The 21,684-nt window shown below is 50.4% G+C and overlaps 1 protein-coding gene across 1 annotated transcript in view; it reads right to left on the bottom strand.

The window, feature by feature from the left end:
• fndc3ba (fibronectin type III domain containing 3Ba) overlaps positions 1–19,156 on the bottom strand; it is a 44,990-nt gene extending 25,834 nt beyond the window's left edge. The window contains exons 1-3 of the mRNA XM_068338572.1: positions 18,966–19,156; positions 7,391–7,536; positions 6,145–6,220 (exon numbers count right to left, since the gene is read on the bottom strand). Of these exons, the coding sequence (XP_068194673.1) occupies positions 6,145–6,220; positions 7,391–7,507 (193 nt within the window). The 5' untranslated portion in view covers positions 7,508–7,536; positions 18,966–19,156. The remainder of the gene's footprint in view (positions 1–6,144; positions 6,221–7,390; positions 7,537–18,965) is intronic.
• Between the last annotated feature and the right edge of the window lie 2,528 nt (positions 19,157–21,684).

The following is a 21,684-nucleotide window of genomic DNA, read 5'->3' as shown; positions in this document are numbered from 1 at the left end:
GTGTGTGTGTGTTCTGTGTGTGTGTGTGTGTGTGTGTATGAACTCATAAACTTGCAGCTGGAGGCGTGATGAGAGAACAAAGAGCAACTCTATGCGAGCAGATGAAACAATCAGCTCGCCGTGATGATGTCATCGTTGTGATGTGATGTCATCACATCAAGAGATCTGTGGAGGAGGCGGGGCTTTGAATCAACTTTTCCTAAATGTCAGCGTTTTCAAACATGAGTCAGCATCTCTCAGACTTGCAGATTATTCTAATCCGTAACATTTAAACACAATGAGCACGAGTGTTTGGTTTTTTTTTTACTATATGGACTCCGGCCAAACGGCAGCGGCTCCTCGGCCCCCGGCGTCAGGGGCCCCCCCAGCTCCAAACATGTGCAAACTATTAGGAATCAAACGCCTCCGAAATGATTTGATTCCACACGCCTGGCTCGACCAATCAGCACGCAGGAAAATACACACCAGATCAGACACACGTCAGAGATACTCCTAATTATTAGAACTACTGATCCAATATCGATATCCCATAATAGTCACAGCTCTACACACAATGAAGCGTTAGCGCCACAGCCTGGACCGGGTCGGACCCCGAACGTGTGTTTTATTATTAGAGCTGGATGCAGGTTACCGGGGTGACGGGGGCGGAGCCGTTATCGATTGCAAAACCAATTAAGTGGTATTCATCACACACACACACACACACAACCTTCATGCACGTATACACAATCCAGACACTGATGAGTCATTTCGTTCTTTCCTTAATCAACTCGTCATGTCTGGAAGGAGTGAAAGAGAGAAAAGAGAGAGAGAGAAGAAGGGCGAGCAACAGCTGTCGGTGTGTAAACATCATCATCATCACTTCTTCCTCCCTTCAAGACGCAACACACTCCCAAGACCTTGACCCGCCGAGGAGCCGCTCTGATAGGCCGTCTATCTCTGCAGGCATTCCTCTGCCGTGAGTCACGGCCCAACGACTCCAGTCGCCACGACGACCAGAGAAAGTGTGTCGGAGGAAGGGAGGAGAGGAGGCGTGTGAATGTCAGTGGAAAGAAAGGCAACACTGGAAGTCCTAGATTAGCAGGGACTTTCCCCCCCTCCCCAACTCCGAATTCCACTCTTTGTGTGTTTATAACAGTGTGTGTGTGTGTGTGTGTGTGTGTGTGTGTGTGTGTGTGTGTGTGTGTGTGTGTGTGTGTGTGTGTGTGTGTGTGTGTGTGTGCATCTTATAGCTGCTGGGTGATCGCACCAGATTGTGTTTGCAAGAGGAGAAGAAACCAAGAGAGGAATCTAGGTCAGACTCGACTTTCCATCCCAGAAAACCGCGGACCTCCGCCGAGGCGGGTCGTTGACCCCACAGGGTCCGACCCCCTCCCCCCCCCACCTCACCCAACGCCGGATGGACGGACGGATGTACGGGGGGGTCGGAGTCCGGTTTACTCCTGTTTGAACGACACATTCAACCATCTCAAGAGCGTCTGCTCCAGGACAGATGAACACTTCCTGTTTTGACCCCTCCCACAAGTCGATTGAGTGACCCCGCCCCTTTTAAGGTACCAGTCTGTGATGTCATCCATCCATCCTGTTGGGGGTCGGGTCAAGGTGCTTACAAATTTTCTACTTTCTGGTTCCTCCTGGATGCGACGAAACTCGTCTGAAACAATCAAAAAACTTTAAGACTCCTCCCCTTTAATCGGACGACGCCCACTCTCCACCCGCGACGTAAAAACACACAAAAATACACCTCAAATAGGACGTAGCATTAGCATTAGCCGCATACATATATGTATTATCACCCGCAATCGGCTCCGCCCAACACTCCCTGACCCCTCCCCCCTGACGACACGCTCTGTCCAATCAGAGCAAGACAGGAAGTCCAAACGCGACGTAAACAACCCGCGTGCGTTCACACGGCATCACGTGATCAAGACAAGCTGGACCAATCAGAGCCCAGAGGAGGCATGAGCAACATGTGGAGACCCCCCCCCCCCCAGAGTCACGGTGAGGTTTATATTCTTGGAGAAAGTGAGGGAGGTGGGAACGGGGGAGGAAAAGGGGGGAGACGCTCCAGCTGTACCCGGAGTTTCACGGCAGCCAAGAATTTCATCCCTGGAAAAGTTCTCTCTCTTCTTCTTTCTCTGGAAAATTCTCCTCGCAGCTGCTCCCCACACAGGCCTCCATGTGAAGACAGACAGTGTGCCCCCCCACCCCACCCCCACCCCCACCTCCTCGTCAGTGGGCCAGTCCCAACAGCAAACACAAGCCTGGGTAGACCAGACCAAGTCAGCAGCGGCGCAGGGGTGGCTGAGGTCACGGCGTAGAGGAAGTGGCCTCGCCCCGGAATGCTCGGCAGCCGACACGACCAGACACGCAGCGTCTGATCCCCCCCCCCCTCCACCTTTTATTTACCTTCCTTCATTCCATCGTGTTAGTTCCACTCCAGTGTTTCCTCCCTCCTGGCTCCGCCTCCTCGCCGCCTAACCGGCAGAGGCCAGCGGGTTTATGGGCAAGCAGAACTACCAGAACTCTGCTCCGGAGCGCCGACACCACCCCTCATCCTCCTCGTCGGTCCAAACTCTTCCTCTCTGTCCTTTTTTTGTGTGTGTGTGTGTGTGTGTGTGTGTGTGTCTGCACAGTGGAAAAACTGTGGACGGAGACAGGTATGCACACAAACCGTGCCCACAGGGGCCGCATTCCATTACGCAGCATGTGGAGCGACGGTCCGATCCAGCTTCTTCCCGAAAAAAACAAAACAAAAAAAAAAACAACAACCAAGGAGGCAAAAAATGCTGAATTGAGCCGCTGTTGCTGATAAACGTAGAAATCAAGTTTAAACGTCTCCACTTCCTGTCGCCAGACCATGTGACTCACAGGTGGACCAACTGGAAGCCCAGAAAGGAGCTCCTATCTCTTCTTAACATCTGGTGGACTACAAAACATTACCAGATGGCATTTTAAAGTTTATTCTGCATCTATTTTTTTTTTAAATTCTAACAGGTCACATGACCTCTTTGCTCTGGAGGAGGCGGAGCTTCACCTACACATCTAAATAACTTTATTTCATATGTGTTTTATGTTATGTAGCACTGATTTTAGATGAGATAGACACATGATTAGAGTTTTACTGTCTGCCTGGGGGGGGGCTAGAACCCCATCCATCAGATCTAACCCCCACCACCCCCACTCTGAGTCTCCCACCGGCCCCTCCAGCAACACCAGTCAGGACAAACCCTCTGATCGATGGATGGATAACAGAAAACACCCCCTGAGGAAGAAGGGTGGCTCCACCATCCTGATACGGTCTCCACATTGATCCAGATTGATCGGTATTGATAGATATTGATAAATACCGATCGATTGTATAGGTATGGATGACATCAGCGCTGTCCTACCATACCAGGAGTCGTTTAAACCAATCACATCACGCCGCCGTCAGCGTCCAACGGCTCTTTGTAAACGACGCACCACATGACATCATTCGTTAACGTCTCCGTTACCGTGGTGACTGACCTCCTCGTCTGATCGGAAGGGGAGGAGCTCTCGGACCTCCGCGGTCTGCTGACATTTTTTTTTTAACTTCACGTCAGCCGCTAGCTGCTAGCAATCACACGACAGAGGAGCAAAAGCCCCGCTAAGTGTTAACCCTACTGGCAGCCCCGTGATGTCACATCCTCCCTGGCAGGAGAGCACTTCCTGTTAATCACCCTCCGGCCTCATCAGCCCTCATAAAAGTCCAGCAGAGAGCAAACAACACAGTAAACCAACACGGCCCGTAAAACACACGCATTCCAGAGCAGGGTGCTCGAACACACCCTCCACCGCCCGGCTTTTGAAGTGAGTGTGGGAAAGCTGGGGAGAACGCTCTTAGTGGGGGGAGGGACGGAGAAAGGGCGATGGGGGAGGGGGCAGGAGGGTATACACATGAGAGCAACAGGGTGAGACTGGGAGTACTGGTGGGAGGCGGGACCCCTCCCACCAGCATCGAGTGATGGAACGCTGACTAACGCTGGCCAGAATTAGCTTCGGTGTGGCGCCAAAGCTAACGCTAGTTAGCATCACAACGGTAAAAAAGCTCATCGGTGAAGTCAACGTTGTTCTAAAAGACACCCCCCCCCCCCATATATGATGTTTAAAACTGAGGTGGGGGGGAGGGGAAGGTTAGCAGAAGAGGCTCACATGAAAAGATGTTCTCCGGTTGCTAGGCCGTCGTCGCCAGGCTGCGTGGCTCTGCTGGTAGCAGCAGCAGCTAAACAGAGGTTACTTTATATAACCGCTGGTTCCTGAGTGGAGGCTCTAATCTCACACTGGCAGCTCACATGCGTGGACAAACGTCTCAGTAATCATGCCGAGGCTCCGTCTCAACGCTCCCCACCTCTCATTAAACCCGCTGACCTCCTCCAGAGGGGATGCCGTGTGTGTGTGTGTGTGTGTGTGTGTGTGTGTGTGTGTGTGGCCCCTACATTAATAATACGTGCATTCAAAGAGGACCCCGCCCATCGTGGAGGACGAGGTTCTCAAATAGACTCAGACTCGGACAGAACGACACAACCAGAGTGTTCAATCCGCTCTTCCTTGGAGGCTAGCGCTAGTTGGAGGTACCGATCAATGCGGAAAAGTCTGGAAAAACTTCGCAGTGGATCACGGAATCCCGTTGGGATACCCGATCTTTTCTTCGACTTCAGTCGGGACTTGGGTATCAAACCCTTTACCCTTCAAGGGGACGCAAACCTACCAGCGATTGCCTGGCATGCTAGCATGCTAATGCAACTTATTCCGTTGCCGTCCAGTTGAGAAGTCACATGACCACAACAATCTCTCTGCATGATGATGTCATTTTCCTGGACCTCAGAACGTCGATGCAATCTGCACACGTTTACTTCCTGTTTGAGTTAGCCGCTAACAGTCTACGCTATCAATTTGCTGCCCCCTACTGTTAAAATGAGAACTGGGAATCAAACAATCGGTAGTGGTTCTGATCTCAGGGGAACCGGTACCTGGTCCAACCCCCCCCCCTCCCCAAATGAGCCAGTCCCTCTATAAACACGGCTGTAGATGCTATCTGGTGCATCTGAGCCTCAGAGGTCCATCATGTCCAATCCGCTGATTTCAGGCAGAAATTGAATTACGCAGCGAACAGAAAGGAGATGGGATGGAAGTGGTCACAACAGAGTGGGGGGGGGGCCAGAACCGCTCCAGCAAAAGAAAACCACACCAAGAAACACACAGGGACAGAGAGAGAGGAAGACAAAGATGCCTTTCAGAGATGCGGAGAAACGACTTGGTGATGACATCATCAAAGTGAGACTCAAGACGGGGGAATTCCAGCTGCCTGCTTCCATCAAAGACAGAACTCCCAGAACTGAGCCAAAGACATGACCATCCTGAAGGAGGCACGGCTACTATCCAGAACCTCCTTGTTATTAGCTAGACGCTAACTCCAGCTAACTACCCAAGAAAATTTTCTGCAGGTTGATCAGATTAACGAATGCTAACATGTCGTCTTGTGCTAGCGCGCTGCTAACATCCTAAATGTGAAGCCCTACCGAGACAAAATATAGCCAGCCAGCAAAATGCTAGTCCTCTGTTTTGTGCTAGCACCCTGCTAACATGCTAAATGATGATGTCATACCTGTGACAGTGCGCTGAGACTAAGCATAGCCTGAAAACAGAACATTAATCAACTAGCTTGTGCTAGCACCCTGCTAACATGCTAAATGTGAGGGTGTACCGAGACTAAACATAGCCTGATAGCAGAATGATAATCCTGTCTTGTGCTAACACCATGCTAACATGCTAAATGATGATGTCATACCTGTGTTAGTGTACTGACGCTAAACATAGCCCTGATAATAGACCATTAATCAACTATTTTATGCTAGCTCCCTGCTAAAATGCTAAATGACGATGTTATATCTGACACTAGACATAGCCTGAATGCAAACCTGCCATCTTGTGCTAACACCCTGCTAACATGCTAAATCCGGTTCAGCATCTGCATGTGACTTGGTCGCGGTGGCACGTCGACACGTTTACACAACCCCAAACACATTTAAATGGAAGAGGAGGTCTCCGCGTTACCATGGTAACACACGTGTCCACATCTGGACTCGATGCTAACGAGCGACGCGTCTGAGCTGGACTCACCCTGGATGCACTGCAGCGAGCCGTCCTCTGCCCGGATGGTGAACGTCTCCCCCGGGTTCACCTGCACCAGGATCACCTGCACACACAGGTACACACGCGTCAAACATCTCCGTCAGCCACCGTCAGCGTCCGTCCCTCCGCCGGGCGTCGACACAGACGGAGCCGTTCGATTCGCTAACGGATGAGAGGATGCTGCTAAAGCCGGGAGGTCGAGGATTCATGCGACTCACCGTCATGTTGTCGGCGTACGCGTTGCTGAGTGAGTACACGTGGCTGTAGACATGAAATAAGTGACCCTCCATCTCTCTCTCTCACACACACACACAAACACACAAACACACACACACCCACACACTCATTCAGACACACACTGCCCTGTCTACAGGTGTGCCGTCGTGTGATCTTGCCTTCCTCTTGAGCGACCGCACGCTCTCCCATCTCACTGCTAACCTACTCCACACACACACACACACACATACATACACACACTTACTTCCTGCTCTGTCTGCTGCAGTGGCTGCTGTTGCCATAGGAACCCCAGCATAGTACAGGGCGACCCAAGGACTGAGAAAACCCCCACATGTGACCATGTGGTCGTGTCGGTAGAGGGTCTGATCCCAGGATCCAGGGGACGCCGTTAAAGGGTTAATCCTCTGTTTACATTCGACTTGTTTAAAAGTTCAGACAGGAAAAGACCAACCAGTCACCAGTTTACGTCCGTGTCCTCTTGGAAACTGTGCATCCCATAATAATCACACCTAACCCAGATACCTAGCCCCCGTTGCTGCTTTAACCCTCCATTGGCGCATCTTTATTCTGATTGGTCAATAATCAACCAGTGAGAAGCACCTGATACTCATTAACGGCAGAACCAATCATCTGAGGCTTGATAAGTGCAGAACCAATTACCTGCAGTTCACTAATGGCAGAATCAATCACCTGATAATCATAATAATAATCAATAATAACCAATAACTAAATATTAATCAACCCTTTATTTGGTTCACTGACGGCACAACCAATCACCTGAGGATCATTAACGACAGAACCAATCAGGTGAAGCTCATTGACGACAGAACCAATCAGGTGAAGCTCACTGAACTGATAGGATTGGAGGCGATTGATCACCCGGGATCCTTCAGATCATTTCTTCCCATCGACCAATCAGATAAGTCCGTGTTGACGACATCTGACGCCACGAGTCACATGATCAAACAGGTGTGTGTGTGTGTGTGTGTGTGTTTACCTGCTGCGCTGCGTCGCCGTTAACCATGTGCGGCATCAGAGGCACCTCCCCATTCAGGAGGGGGGGCGGAGCCAAGTCCAGTGGAATGTGGTCTGTCATCACCAATGTGACGTACATTCATGGAGAAATTCACTGACCCGCCCGACCTGAGGGGGAGGAGCCAGGGAGAGAGGTCAGTCTCGCACACACAGATACAGAAACACACACACACACACACACACACACACACACACACACACATATTTCATTTCAGTTTTGACATTTTCTTTAAATCCAGCTGTAACAAGTTTGTAATGAATAATTTTATTATTATTATTATTATTATTTTTATTATTATTATTATTATTATTGGTTGTTGTTGTTATTATTTTATTACTCCACATAAACAGGGTGTCCATAAGGGGAAACAGCTGTTTAACAAACCTCTTCCTTCTCCCTCCTACCTCATTTACATATTCAGTTACTCTTAATAATCCCAGTATCAACAGACTAATCGATTATTAGGATAATCAATGCCTGCAGCTCTACTCCTGATGCTTTTGATTAGTTTATTGACAACAGATGCTGAGGCGATCCAGAAGAAAACACCCCATCCTCTTTAACGCGTTTACGAGGCCTGCTTTTCACAACGTCACCATGGCAACCCCCCGGCACCGCACCTGGTTCCAATTACTGGGTTTCGTTCTATCAGAACGGCACTGATGACCGGATCAGGACCGGCGGAGGGATACTCGCCGCGTCGCCCTCCAGGTGAAGTCGATCAGGGTGTCATCAGCGAGTCTGACCTCCACCAATCAGGTGGCGTTTTGTTTGTTTGTTTGCAAACAGAGCCTGACTTCCTGCTAGGAAACGGGACTAGATTTTCAGGTGGATTCAGGAGGTCGTTCCGCAGCCTTGGCGTAGGGATACACTCCCTGAATGAATGGGTTGTAAAGGTTTTTCTGAATCGCATCCGCTGATGAATAACTGGTGAAAAATCACACGTTTTCATTCAGGACGCCTTGGCAAACGGCGCTAGTCAGCTGACGTTCTTATAAAAGCGCGAGGGAACGTTTTTCAGCCCGACTGCGAGGCTCTGTCGGGGGCGAGACAAGTCCCGTCACGTCGGCGCGAGGAAGAAAAGAAACGAGCTCCATCAGCAGCAGCAGCAGCAGGCCCGTGACATCAGCGCTCCACTTCCTGTCTGAGGGACTCGTTATCCAAGATGAATGAGGTGAAGGAGATAACTGGCCCCCGCTGTTGGCCCTGGAAACACATCGGCAGCAGGAACTACGGAGGCCTTCTAGGGTCACTAAACCAGAGCTAAAAGTGGAGCGTCGGTAATAACAGCAGCGAAACCAGAACGCATAAAAACAACCCAGGCCATTCATCTAAGTGGAAAATAACACGGCTTCACCTCATTGGCTGCAGGGCAAGGACACACACACACACACACACACACACACACAAAGAAAACCAATGCCGGGTGTGCACGTGGTACACACACACACACACACACACAGATGCGCCCTGACAAGAATGTGAGAACCGTACCGTTTATGATTAAATGCGTTGCGTTATATCTATTTATTATTGACTATTCCTGGTAGTCCTGGTACAGGATTATGTGGAGGAGGAGGAGGAGGAGGAGGAGGAGGGTGGGGGCGGGGCTGCTCTTCATCCTACATGTAATAGTTTTGCTGATTCAGCCAATCAGAAGACTCAGATCCACCAGAAAAATGATGGTTCTGATTAGCAGCTGATGAAATAATCCATTAATAATGAGGAAAACATCACCTGAGGTGACCCCCCCACCCCACCCCCACCCCCAGCAGAAACCAGAAGTGTCTCTGACATTTACCCATAATGCACAGCAGCTTTGCTTCCTCAACGGTTTAGATCTATGGCACGACAGGATCTGTCGGTGAAACAGTCCAGGTTCACACGGTGAAACAGTCCAGGTTCACACGGTGAAACAGTCCAAGTTCGCACAGTGAAAACGGCTCCTCCACCTTGCATCACTAGTGTTTCACCAGCAGAGAGCGCTCCGTCGTGACGCCTCCAGCGTCGACGCATCTGATTTTATTTTAAACAGCAGTAAAAAATCCTGTGGCAGACTTTAGAGCAAATTTGGTCAACGGTTCAGTCACTTCCTGCTGCCTCCAGATACCAATGCTACGCTAACAATGCTGCTAACCACAGCTCATTAACAGCCACCCACCCCCCCCGGACGCTGCACATCAAAGAGAGACAGACAAAAGTTGAAACTGGATTCTAAGGGGGAGTCGCTCTAATTGCAGCTCAAATTGAGTCAAAATCGTCGTAACACAAACAGTCTGTTGAGAATCACCCAGCAGACGAGACCGGAAATACCTGCAGACGTTTATGTGATCCATATTTATTCAAAACAACCAGCACTTTAGAGGTGGGGATGACCTTTGACCTGTGGTGACTGTTCGTGTAATGTCTTGATTGATTCCCATCAGGGATAAAAAAAAAAAATAAAAAAAAAACTTTTCCGTGTTGAATCAAAAAACAATTACTCAATGTGTGTGTGTGTGTGTGTGTGTGTGTGTGTGTGTGTGTGTGTGTGTGTGCTTAATCATGGAAACTTCCTCTAATATAAAAGCTGCACAGAGAAACAGACAGAAGCCGCAGATATTCAGAGGTAGCTCTGACCTCATAACGACATCATTACTCATACATGTATTCATCATTCTCTCTCACACACACACACACACACACACACACACACACACGGTCTGTGTTGGAGCTTTACAATCATGACTCAGCAGTATCAGGACCCCCCCCACCCCCTGCATTTAAATAAAATAGTCCCTGATGTACACCCCTGAAACCTTCCTGAGACAAACCCAGAAGGAGATGCAAGTCAACTTGTAACCACGGAAACAAAATAAACACAAACAAGGAAAGTCCATAAAAGCAGACGGCTTTCTGAGGAAGCTAAAAAAATGACGGGACGGCTATAGCTCCTCCCCCCTCATTTAGACTCCTCCTACCCACCTGGGATGAGAGGGCGGTTCAGGAAGCCAAACGTCTTTTGATGTTTTGTTTGACGTGTTTTTGTGGCTTCTCTGGTAAAACAAAAGGAAGTTGGCGGTGACGGCCGATGAAGGGAGAACTTTTTCTATTTTTTTTTACCGGTATCACGTTCCTCGTAAGACTAACGAGAGCTGCTGCCTGGAGGAAGACGTAGAAATCTTGGCCTTTTTCGCAGTCATTTTTGTTTACATCACACGGCAGTGGACGCACCCCCGCCAGGGGTCAGGCGGTGCGTTCACTGCCCGTCTGACAGGAGGATGTTTGGAGAGAGAATATTTCATAATAATATAATTATCAATATTATAATATTAAATAATATTTAATATTAATATTATAATATTAAATAATATTTAATATTATTATTATTATTATTATTATGGTTTCGATCTCCCGCGGCGTGAGCGAATCTATCGTGGAGATACTCGCCCTCCTCATCCGAGGAACCTCAGGTGTCACATGACGGCGAGTTCTTTTAAAAAAAACCCACAAAAAAAACACCTCGACAACTGACATCTTTAATCTGCGCTGGCATTCAGCACAGACGCATCAGTGTGAGCGGAGGAAAGATGGAGGGGGGGGGAGGAGGATGGCTTCTAAATATGGTGGGAAACTGCCAGCGACACCACTCCCATTCACCCCCGGCTCCTTTTACAAAAGGTATTCAGTGTAGCCGAGTGAGAGCACCTTTATACCAGAGGGAGAGAGAGACGGGGGGGTGGGTGGGTGGATGGGTGGGGTGGGGGGGGGAAGACGGGTGGAGAGGAATGCTGTGCTTGTGCTCACACAGAGGAGGGATTTAGAAAAAGATGGAACCTCTTCAGGTTCCCACGTCGGCTGGCAGCTTTCGGTGCTGAAAGAGGCGACGAACGAGGAGAAGCGGCTCCAGTTTGCCTCCATGCTTTTTGGCCCCAGAAGAAGAAGAAGAAGAAGAAGAAGAAGACGCCTCCGAGTGTCTACGGTCCAAGTCCTCCTGCCCTGTAATTGCTGTAATGATATGTCATCCATGAAGAAGAAGAAGAAGTCGGAGCGGGTGGAGCGGAATGCGACGATGTAAGCGCGCACGCTTCCACACCGTGTATGAACAAGCTCAGCTCCTCCAACTGAGGTCATAGGTGACGATGCACCTGAAGAAACCACACCTGACAGCAGTGGGGGAATGCCTCGGCCAATCAGCTGGGAGCAGCGTTCTAATCAGTTCCTTATAATTAGAACCTTTAGCCTCCGGCAGATAGACGGTCTTTTTTAGCGGCGCAACAAAGACGGATGTCTACGCCACGTTCTGTGTTTACTTTGAAATAACCCACAGCGCCGCCGCAGGATGTGATGTCAGAGCGTAGGACGGCGTTCGCCGAGCTGAGGTGTGATGGTTTACATCGGCGTGTTGCAGCACGCCGTGCAAAACGGGATCAAACGACAACAATCATTTCGAGCTCCATTTAAACAAGTGCATTAGTTGCAGCCATGCTAATATTAGCAGCACCTCTGGCTGCAGCCGTGCTAACGCTAGCAGCACCTCTGGCTGCAGCCATGCTAATATTAGCAGTGGCTGCAGACTTGCTAACATTAGCAGCACCTCTGGCTGCAGCTGTGCTAATATTAGCAGTGGCTGCAGACTTGCTAACACTAGCAGCACCTGTGGCTGCAGCTGTGCTAACGCTAGCAGCACCTCTGGCTGCAGTCATGCTAATATCAGCAGTGGCTGCAGACTTGCTAATATTAGCAGCACCTGTGGCTGCAGCTGTGCTAATATTAGCAGCACCTGTGGCTGCAGCCGAGCTAAGGCTAGCAGCACCTCTGGCTGCAGTCATGCTAATATCAGCAGTGGCTGCAGACTTGCTAATATTAGCAGCACCTCTGGCTGCAGCTGCGCTAATGTTAGCCGCACTGCTGGCTGCAAGTTTCCCACCAGGTGTTTCTGGACCTGGATCCAGATCAGCGGCTGATGTCTAGAAGAGATACCCCAACAACGAGCACACAAAAGTACAGCAACAGTCTTGCCGGTTCCAAAGCCTAATTTATTTAATGTGTGAATGCGAAAAGAAAAAACAACCAGGGATTTAAACTAGCAGCAGCGGCGCGAGGAACCCTCGTCCTCCAGCTGCTGCCACGTCTTCCAGTGGAGCGTCTCCCAGCTTTCAAGGGCCTCCGGACTCGTCCCGCGGTCGTCTTCCTGCATGTTGCACATAAATAAATTGCAGATGACGATCTTTTTAACGGCGTGCAGAGATCGTCTCCAGGGCCGATGGAATCTTTAAAGCGTCACGCTGCGTGTAATCAATCCGCTGTTTCCACTACGTCCTCCGAAGACTCCCTCGTTCTGCAGAGGAGTCTGTGCAGCCGGAGCGCCGACAAGTCCGGACTCGGCTGGGCGAACGACAACGTCAGCCCCCCCCCAACCCATCCAGAAAATAATCACCTGGGGCAAAGAGCACCCCCCCACCCCAGTCATCCTCCCCAACTCTCCTCACCCATCAATCAGCTAGCCAGCCAACGGCTTCCAGATGAGCATTGCCTCCTTGCCCCTCCTGTGACCCCCGCCCCGCTGACACCGAGCGTGACATCAGGGGGTGAACGGCGTTAATGTTTTTTTGGAGAAGCTACTTTGATGAATTACCAGAATTAAATTGAAGAAAAACTGAAGAAGCCTCTTGGATAACCATGACCTGGAATACCTGAGAACTATACACAGACGTCTGATGAATTATGGGATGTATATCAGCGTACAGGCTATATTTTCACGTTGACTCTTTAAGGATCGGAGATGTTAAAGAGGTGATTTAAAAAACGACACGCACACTTCAGGGTGTGTCTTCACGTTGTCCGGCGCCGCTTGCGTCGGACAGGAAGTGGGTCAGGTGCGCCTCTTCGCTCTGAGGCTTCATGGTAGATGAATGCGGGTCCAGTTAGAGTCAGATAGTTCTGGTCCGACCAGCTTCCTCCCACATTCAGTCTCTTCCCCTTCTGCCTAATAAGTACCTCAGCCAAAGAGTCCCGGATCTGACTTCCACTGCCATCAACTTCCTGGAAAGACCCCACCTCCCCAACATTCCACCGCCTTGTCAAAACACACTTCCCGTTCTCCCATTGGCTACCAGGGGGAGAAGACACGGGCTCTCTCCATTGGCTGCCGCCCTGGACGGTGGGCGGGGAGCTGGAGCGGCGGTCCGCTTCCCATGCAGAGGCTACGGTTACATAACTGACACAGGATCAGGACAACACCCTGAACGCAGCGGATCACAGGAGAGAGGTCAAAGAGAAAGAAAAGGTGGAGGGTGTGTGTGTGTGTGTGTGTGGGGGGGGGGCGGCGGCGGTGTTGGTTTCCTTCAGGGAAAAGGCGGAGCTTCACTTCCCTGAGTGGATCCAGTGGATCCGGTTGCTGTGAGGTGGATCCAACGAGACTAACAGCAAGGCAGGATGGAGGGAGGTGGTGGAGGGGGGTGGGGTGGGGGGGTCATGGTGTGTGTGTGTGTGTGTGTGTGTGTGTAATCCTGAGTGTGTTATTGCTCCAGAACAAACATTAGTCCTGCCTGTCACGGCGGACAGCGGCGCTACTCGTCCACAATCGACCCCTGTGTGTTAGCCGTTAGCAGCTAGCTCCAGATGTGAACATCTGCCAGCGAGCGCTCCTCCTGCAGCTGTGGGCTGTGTGTGTGGTTGTGTGTGTGTGTGTGTTGTGGGGGTGGAGTGGGGGGGCAGCAGGCCATAAACCAGGAAACCCGCAGCGGAGGAACCAGCAGGCCGATGCCACGTCGCCACGCAGCAGCGACGTCAGCAGGAAGCTTCCAGTCTCACGACACTCCCCCCCCCCTCAAAGATAGGAGATCTGTCACCAGAAGATCCAGACCCCCCCCCACCCCTCCCCCAGGACTCTGTTCTGCCTCTCGTTCTTCCAGACCGCCGCTGAACGCCGACTCTAGAGGGGAAGTAGCTTCTCTCATGACCAGTGACTCACACACTTGTTTGTGGCGCTGCTGCCAGATTTTCTTCTCCTTTTGTCTTCATCCTGCCCCCCCCCCCCCCCCCCCAACCCCATGGTGCTCCATCGGGGGGTCAGTCTGGACCAGTATGTCCTTGGACCAGAAATGCATATAACCACATAAATAGTCCAGTCCAGGAGGTCCGGGTTCTGCAGACCTGGGATCAGCCCTCGCCGAGTCACATGACCGACCCCCCCACCCCCACCCCTCCACCAGACCTACTTCCCTTCTGCCTTCAAACAGCAGCTCATTCAGAAGGGTCTGCTCGGGTGGAGGAGGGGGTTTGGCGGGATGGGGGGGGGGGGAAGAGGGTGGGGGGTACTTCATTCCCGCTAAATTGTCCCACATGGCTGAGCGTGCTTAGTTTAAACAAACACGGCCACTTCCTACACACACACACACACACACACACACACACACACATTCTCATACACACGCTGTATGTGTGTGTGTGTGTGTGTGTGTGTGTGTGTGTGTGTGTGTGTGCAAACATGGCGGCTGCGGATCGTTTGAGCGTAACAGAAACTCCTGTTGGCGTTTTCATTCAGGCAGAAGCTGGAGGTGAAGATGATGACGAAGATGATGATGATGATGGTGATGATGAAGATGGTCTAACAGGAAGCTGAGCATCAGGTGACTCATCTGCAGCTACAAACAGCATCCGATTCGTTAGCTTTTCCTCTCTTATGGCGCCGCGATGGGCAGTGGGCGGAGCTACAGCTGGAGCCACAACACCGACCCCCCCCCCCCCCCCCAGACCGGTGTTTACCTGTGTTGCCACATATTTCATCCAATCAGCTCTTAGGAAAGAAAACAGTAGAACAATGACCACAGAGGCCTCCTTGAAGCCCCGCCCCCTACACCTGTTTAACTTAAATATAAATAATGACATCATCACGCCACGGCCACAGACGCTAGCTAGCGTGAGGCTAACGCCGTGTGAGGAGCGACGTCTCCACTGCTAACCAACCAAAACACTCCATAGGAGCTCAGCAGAGCCTTGAAGGAGAGACGACTGCAAGACACACACACACACACACACACACACACACACACACACACACACACACACACACACACACACACACACAACACCCCCTCCTCACAGCTTGGGGTCAAGGGGTCACATTCCTTGTCCTCCATCAGCATCACAATTTCACCGGTTCAGGGCTGTGTGTGTGTGTGTGTGTGTGTGTGTGTGTGTGTGTGTGTGTGTGTGTGTGTGTGTGTGTGTGTGTTTGGGGCATACCAGTGATTTGTGGGGGGTCCATCTAAAGAGTGAGGCGGGGTACCAGAGGAGAACCGCAGAAATGTCGGATTGAAAACTGAGATATTCGATATAAATGTCATTATGAGTGTCTGGCAGAAAGCATTTAAAGAAAAACAAACAAACAAACAAACAAACAAACAAACAGATCTCAGATCAGCTGATTGGATCAATAATCGTTCCTCCAATCAGAAATCTCATCACCGGCGGTCAGGAGACAGAGAACTGAACCCCATTTTGACTGCAGGCCCAGACGCCACTGGTGACGGATGGACCGCGCCTCTGGCCACGCCCCCTCTGACCCCGCCCCCTCGGCGACGGCGACCCGCGGGTCGGCCTCCAGACACACAATCGGGACGGCGTTCGGCCGTGACCAACTAAACACATCAGAGCGACACCCGTGAAGGAAGAGGAGAAATGAGAGGCATGCACAGGATGGGGGGGGGGGGTTGGGTGAGGGGGGAGGAGTCTCACACACACACACAAACACGCACACACACACACACACACACACACACACAGCCTGCAGCCTGAAAAAGTCAGACAGCAACGAAAAAGTATGTAATGAATTTAAACCCATTCAGAACCAGAACTATTGGGCCTGTTTAGGAGGGGGGTGGGGCGGGGGAGAGGTCACATGACCTCTTCCCATGGTGCTCTGGGACAAACGGAAGCCTGTTCTGTACATTTATGTAAACACTCAGCTGTAAGGATGTGAAGGGTTAACCCCCGACGCTTCTTTTATCTCCAGCCGTCAACAAAGCAGGAAATTATCAGCGGAGACAAAAAAAAAAAAGAAGAGAGACGAGTCTCTGGATGGGGGGGCAAGGGGGGGTGAGGAAGAGGAGGAGGAGGTGAGGAAGAGGAGGAGGAGGAGGGTAAACATCACATCTCGGTGCCGAGCAAACAGGAGCTGCTGGGATACGGCAACAAAAAAACCAGAGGAGAGGAAGACGTGGAAACAGAAAGTGAAAGAGTGAAGAGGAAGAACCTTCGTCGTCATCATCATCCAGATCAAATAGATCCAGATAGATGATAGATAATAAATTGATTATAGATAGATGATAGATAATAAATAGATAATAGATGATAGATAATAAATAGATAATAGATTTGGTTTTTCGGGGTCAGCTGAGGTCAGGGTCGTGTGCCGTTTAAATGTAAAGCCGCCGCCGCCGCCGCCGCCAACACAGGGGAAGCGGCATCAACGGGAGACGAGGGGCAGATAAACTACAGACGCTCTGTGGGACGCGACCCCGTGACCTCTCTCATCACCGACCCCACGCGTCCACAAACACGGGAGCGGCCTGAACAAACCGGGCCGACGGCAGCAGCAGGAACATCAGCGTCCAAGACGGGAAGGGTCGGGTTCCAACGCCGACACCTAGACCACCTGGGCAGAACCACCTCTAGAGGTGTTGGTGGTGGTGGTGGGGGGGCCCGCTAGCGTGATGATGTCACACCCGAGGGGGGGGGGGTAAAAATCAGAAGGGTCCTACAGGGCCTGAAGCCGAGTTCCCGTCACCGAGCAGAATGAGGTTCTGTCAGCGGACAGGAAGATCATTGGTTCCGACATGTAAACACAACGTAAACATAATGTAAACACAACGTAAACACAACGTAAACACAACGTAAACACAATGTAAACACAGGTGTTCCAAACGCGTCGGCCCAGGATTCCTAGAAAGCTTCCATCATTCCGAGCCGGTGACGAGGAGCAGCAGGAATGTGATGAAGGACAGATGGAGAAGGTCTACAACCCTTGGATAAAAGGACCTGGTGACGTCACCATCAGATCCAGAACACCTAAGAATCTGATCTGGATCTGGATCATATTCTGGATCAGGTGATCCAGAATGTTTAGACACACACACACACACACACACACCCTGCTGTGAGGTAACACGATGACCCAGACTGACCTGCGATCAAATCGGAGCTGAAACTGATCCAGATCTCCTCAAGTTCTTGATCTGGATCCACCAGTGAAACCTAGTTTACACCGGGACCAACATGATCCAGATTCTGTGTCGGATCTTCACGGCGTTCCACCAACAGGACCGACGGTTTAACGGGGGACACGATGGACAAGCGATGCCTGAACTCACGCCTCCAACTCAGCATCCATGATTAAACCGTCTGGAGGTCGGAGCAACACCTGAGACCAGGTGTGAGAACAGGTGTGAGACCAAGTGTGAACACGGTTCTGATCCTGGTCCTGATCGCAGGAACTCGCCTACATGAACACAAACGACCAGAGGAATGTCCTCTGACATCATCGGCTTGGATCACACTTCTCTCTCTCTCTCTCTCCAACGAACCCAGAACACCAGTACCACTTATCATGACGTCATAATTCAACTTTTATTCTAATCTGGCCGTCTGACCCCACTTTACCCCCCCCCCCTCTGTGATAATCGATGCTTCCAGTGGAGGACCAATGTTTGATCTCCACGTCTGCATCACGGACAGATTCTCCTCTCTGCACAAACACAGACACGTAGTCAGGGAGAGGGAGGGAGGGAGGGAGGAAGACTGGAAGAGAGAGAGAGAGAGAGAGGGGGAGAGAGGGAGGCTAGAAGGAATGCTAGGCTGTGCTGGAGTTGGGATTTTTTTTTTCTTCTTCTTCTTTCTTTTTTCTACTCTTTTTTTTTTTTTTTCCTGAATATTTTTGCAGCACAACTCGAAACGAGACCCGAAAAACTTTTTCGGGTCGATTTCGTAACCGCCTGCGTCAAAAGCGACTGTCAGCATCTTATTTTCCATCAATTAAACTTCTCATTTCCTGATCTGAAGCAACGACGACACACACACACACACACACACTTTTTCCAGAATAAAAGTCTCAGAAACTGCGCTGATTTCTTTTTTTATTTTTTTTTTATTTTTTTTTTTGCAGCTCCGACGCGCAGACGGATTTTTCTCCTGTTGCGCTCCATCAACTCCTCCGACGTAAAAAAAAAAAACCAACAACCCACAATCACACGACAACGCGGGACAAATGACGTCATAATATCGCTATTTTCTCGTAAAAAAACAAAGTAGAAAATTCATGAAAACTTTCTTGCCCCCCCACCCCCAACAAGCTTCCCACTCCACCCCCCCACCCCCCCTGCGCTCTTTTTCCTTTTTCCTTTGCGCTCGCCAAGTGGCCCAGACTGCCGGCGTCAGCTCTCCAAACTCTCTCACCCCTTTCTCACCCACACATCCACGCTCCAAAACTTTTCTTTTTCTTTTTTTTTCCCGCGTCCTTTTCGGACCGTCAAACCCGTGTGAGAGCGGGACTCACCCAGCTGGAATGAAACGATCCTGGAGCGGACGACCGGCGCGTCTTTAGTCCCGGACTCGGCTCTGTCCCGACTGTCTGCTGGAGCGGCGCGACGCGGACTGCCAGACTCCGCCATGTCAATCAAAACGCTCCGCACATGTGGGGCCAGAGCCCGCCCTTTTACCGTAATACCGGCCGCGCAGCGGGAAAACGCAAAACCCCCCCCCCCCCCAAAAAAAAAAAAAAAAACAGGGTAAAAACGATCAGCTGGTCCCGGGTCAGCTCCGAGAAGAAGGACGTGATGACGACAGCTGGACCGCGATGATCGGTTATTGATTTGGTTTTCCTGGGTTCATATTAATGATTAAATCTTCCTTTGTAATTGTTTAATTGTGTTTGTTTTTTAATGACGCGAAGCACTTGCATGCTCTTGTGTAGAAAGTGCTTTGTAAATAAAGTTGATTTCATTTGGTTTCGTTCGATTTCACTTGATTTGGTTTGATAGTTGATGGGGCAGCTTTCAAACAAATCTCTTTAATGAAAGTGCCAATCCGTGTGGGGATGGTTGTCCCGTCACCTTGATCCAAACCCTAACCTGAACCCAAACCCTAAACCTAACCTTAACCCAAACTCAAACCATAATCTGTTTCTGTTAAGTCCAACAGACACAAGAAAACATTTTGCTCCCCACAACACATTTTGCTGTGTTTGTGTGTGCATGTATGTTCTTTCACGCACCACTGCCACCCACTGTAGTGGGTGTGCAATTACGCTTTATTCTGGTACGTCAAAGAAAAAGCAAATGGTCGTTTCGCCTTGCACCACAGTTGCAAGTGCCCCCCAGGTATCTCATTGTGACCCCTTTGGAAGACATTAACCCTGACCTGAACCCTAACCTTAACCTGAACCCGAACCTTAACCCTTACCCTAACTCTAACACAAATCATAAACCAAACCCCAAACCTAACCCTAATTTTAACCTTAAACTTAACCTTAACCCAAACCCAAATCTAAAGCCTAATCTTAATCTTAACCTGAACCCAAACCCTAGCCCTAACTTTAATCTGAATGCAAACGCTAACCCAAACCCTAAACCAAACCCAAACCCAAACCCAATCCTAATCCCAATCCCAAACCCAAACCCAAACCCAAACCCAAACCCCTTTGAGTCACATGTTGTAACATGAAGTTTCACTCGTTAAACTCTGACAGGTTTCTGTCAATCTCTTCTGCAAATAAAAACCAGCTGAATCCGGCCCTTATCTGGCATCATGGTTGGAATCGTCTCTCGGTGCTGACCTAAACTGACCCGTGTCACCTGGTTTGACCCGTGTCACCACGCTCCACCACTGGTTGTTCCATCCTGAACAGCATTTAAAAAAAAAAAAGAAACAAACGCCAAACCTCACAGAGACGTCACTTACGAGAAACGGTTTGAAGCCGCGTTCAACCCCACTGAGACAACAGAACAGAGTCCACCTGGCGGTGGAACAGGTCAGGGGTCACGGCTGCCAAACACACATCGTCAGTTGGTTGGGTGTGCGCCGAATGAGGTGCTCAGGTGTCCCAGAAGGTACACCATAGAGGCAAATCAATTGGGGGTGAGGGTCTGTGGTTGAGGGCTTTGGGTGGGGGGGGGTCCACAGGACATCACAGAATCAGTCCAGGAGTCCAAGAGTCCAGGGGAGGTTTGAGGTGACTGTCTGTACCACCAGTAGAGGGCAGTGTAGGGAAGTAGTGCCACATGAACGGTGGTATTACCGCCCCCCTGGAACACCTGACCATATCACTTGAAGTGTTGTCACACACAATCTAAAGAGAATGCAACACAACCGCTAAAGGTTCACACAGTGAAACAGTCCAGGTTCACACGGTGAAACAGTCCAGGTTCACACTGTGAAACAGTCCAGGTTCACACTGTGAAACAGTCCAGGTTCACACGGTGAAACAGTCCAGGTTCACACTGTGAAACAGTCCAGGTTCACACGGTGAAACAGTCCAGGTTCACACTGTGAAACAGTCCAGGTTCACACGGTGAAACAGTCCAGGTTCATACTGTGAAACAGTCCAGGTTCACACGGTGAAACAGTCCAGGTTCACACAGTGAAACAGTCCAGGTTCACATAGTGAAACAGTCCAGGTTCACATAGTGAAACAGTCCAGGTTCACACAGTGAAACAGTCCAGGTTCACACAGTGAAACAGTCCAGGTTGGTGGAACGGGGTGACGTTCCGGTACTGTCTGAATGGTGGAAACATGAATCTATAGACGTGTGAATTTAAACTATTGTCTGTGGACCAGATCTGACGTTTCCTCTGGGTGAGCCAGATGTTACCCAGTTACCCCAGCTGCTTTCTCTCTGGTCCCAGTCTGAGGCGGCCGAAACGATCCCTCCCTGTAATCACCCCGAGCTCTTTGAAGAGGCTGGAATGCTTCCACACATGATGCTGTGTGTTCTTAAAGCTCAGAGGAGAAAGCAGGATTGTGGGTTCGCTGCCCGCTCTTGGTGTGGTTTCTGGATGTTAATTATGCCCTCACTGCACTCTCACAGGCATGAGTGTGTTTATGCCTGTATTTATGTTGTGTCTGCAAGAGCGTGTGTGTGCATATGTTGGAGACACCAGGTGATAACGGGCGTGTGTGTGTGTGTGTGTGTGTGTGTGTGTGTGTGTGTGTGTGTGTGTGTGTGTGTGTGTGTGTGTGTGTGTGAGGCACTTCCTCCTGTAGATGTGAGGATAGG

This window comes from Antennarius striatus, chromosome 17 (genome assembly GCF_040054535.1).
Source record: "Antennarius striatus isolate MH-2024 chromosome 17, ASM4005453v1, whole genome shotgun sequence".
Lineage (NCBI taxonomy): Eukaryota > Metazoa > Chordata > Actinopteri > Lophiiformes > Antennariidae > Antennarius > Antennarius striatus.
The sequence above is the reverse complement of the archived record's forward strand: the minus strand, read 5'-3'. Positions and strand labels throughout refer to the sequence as shown.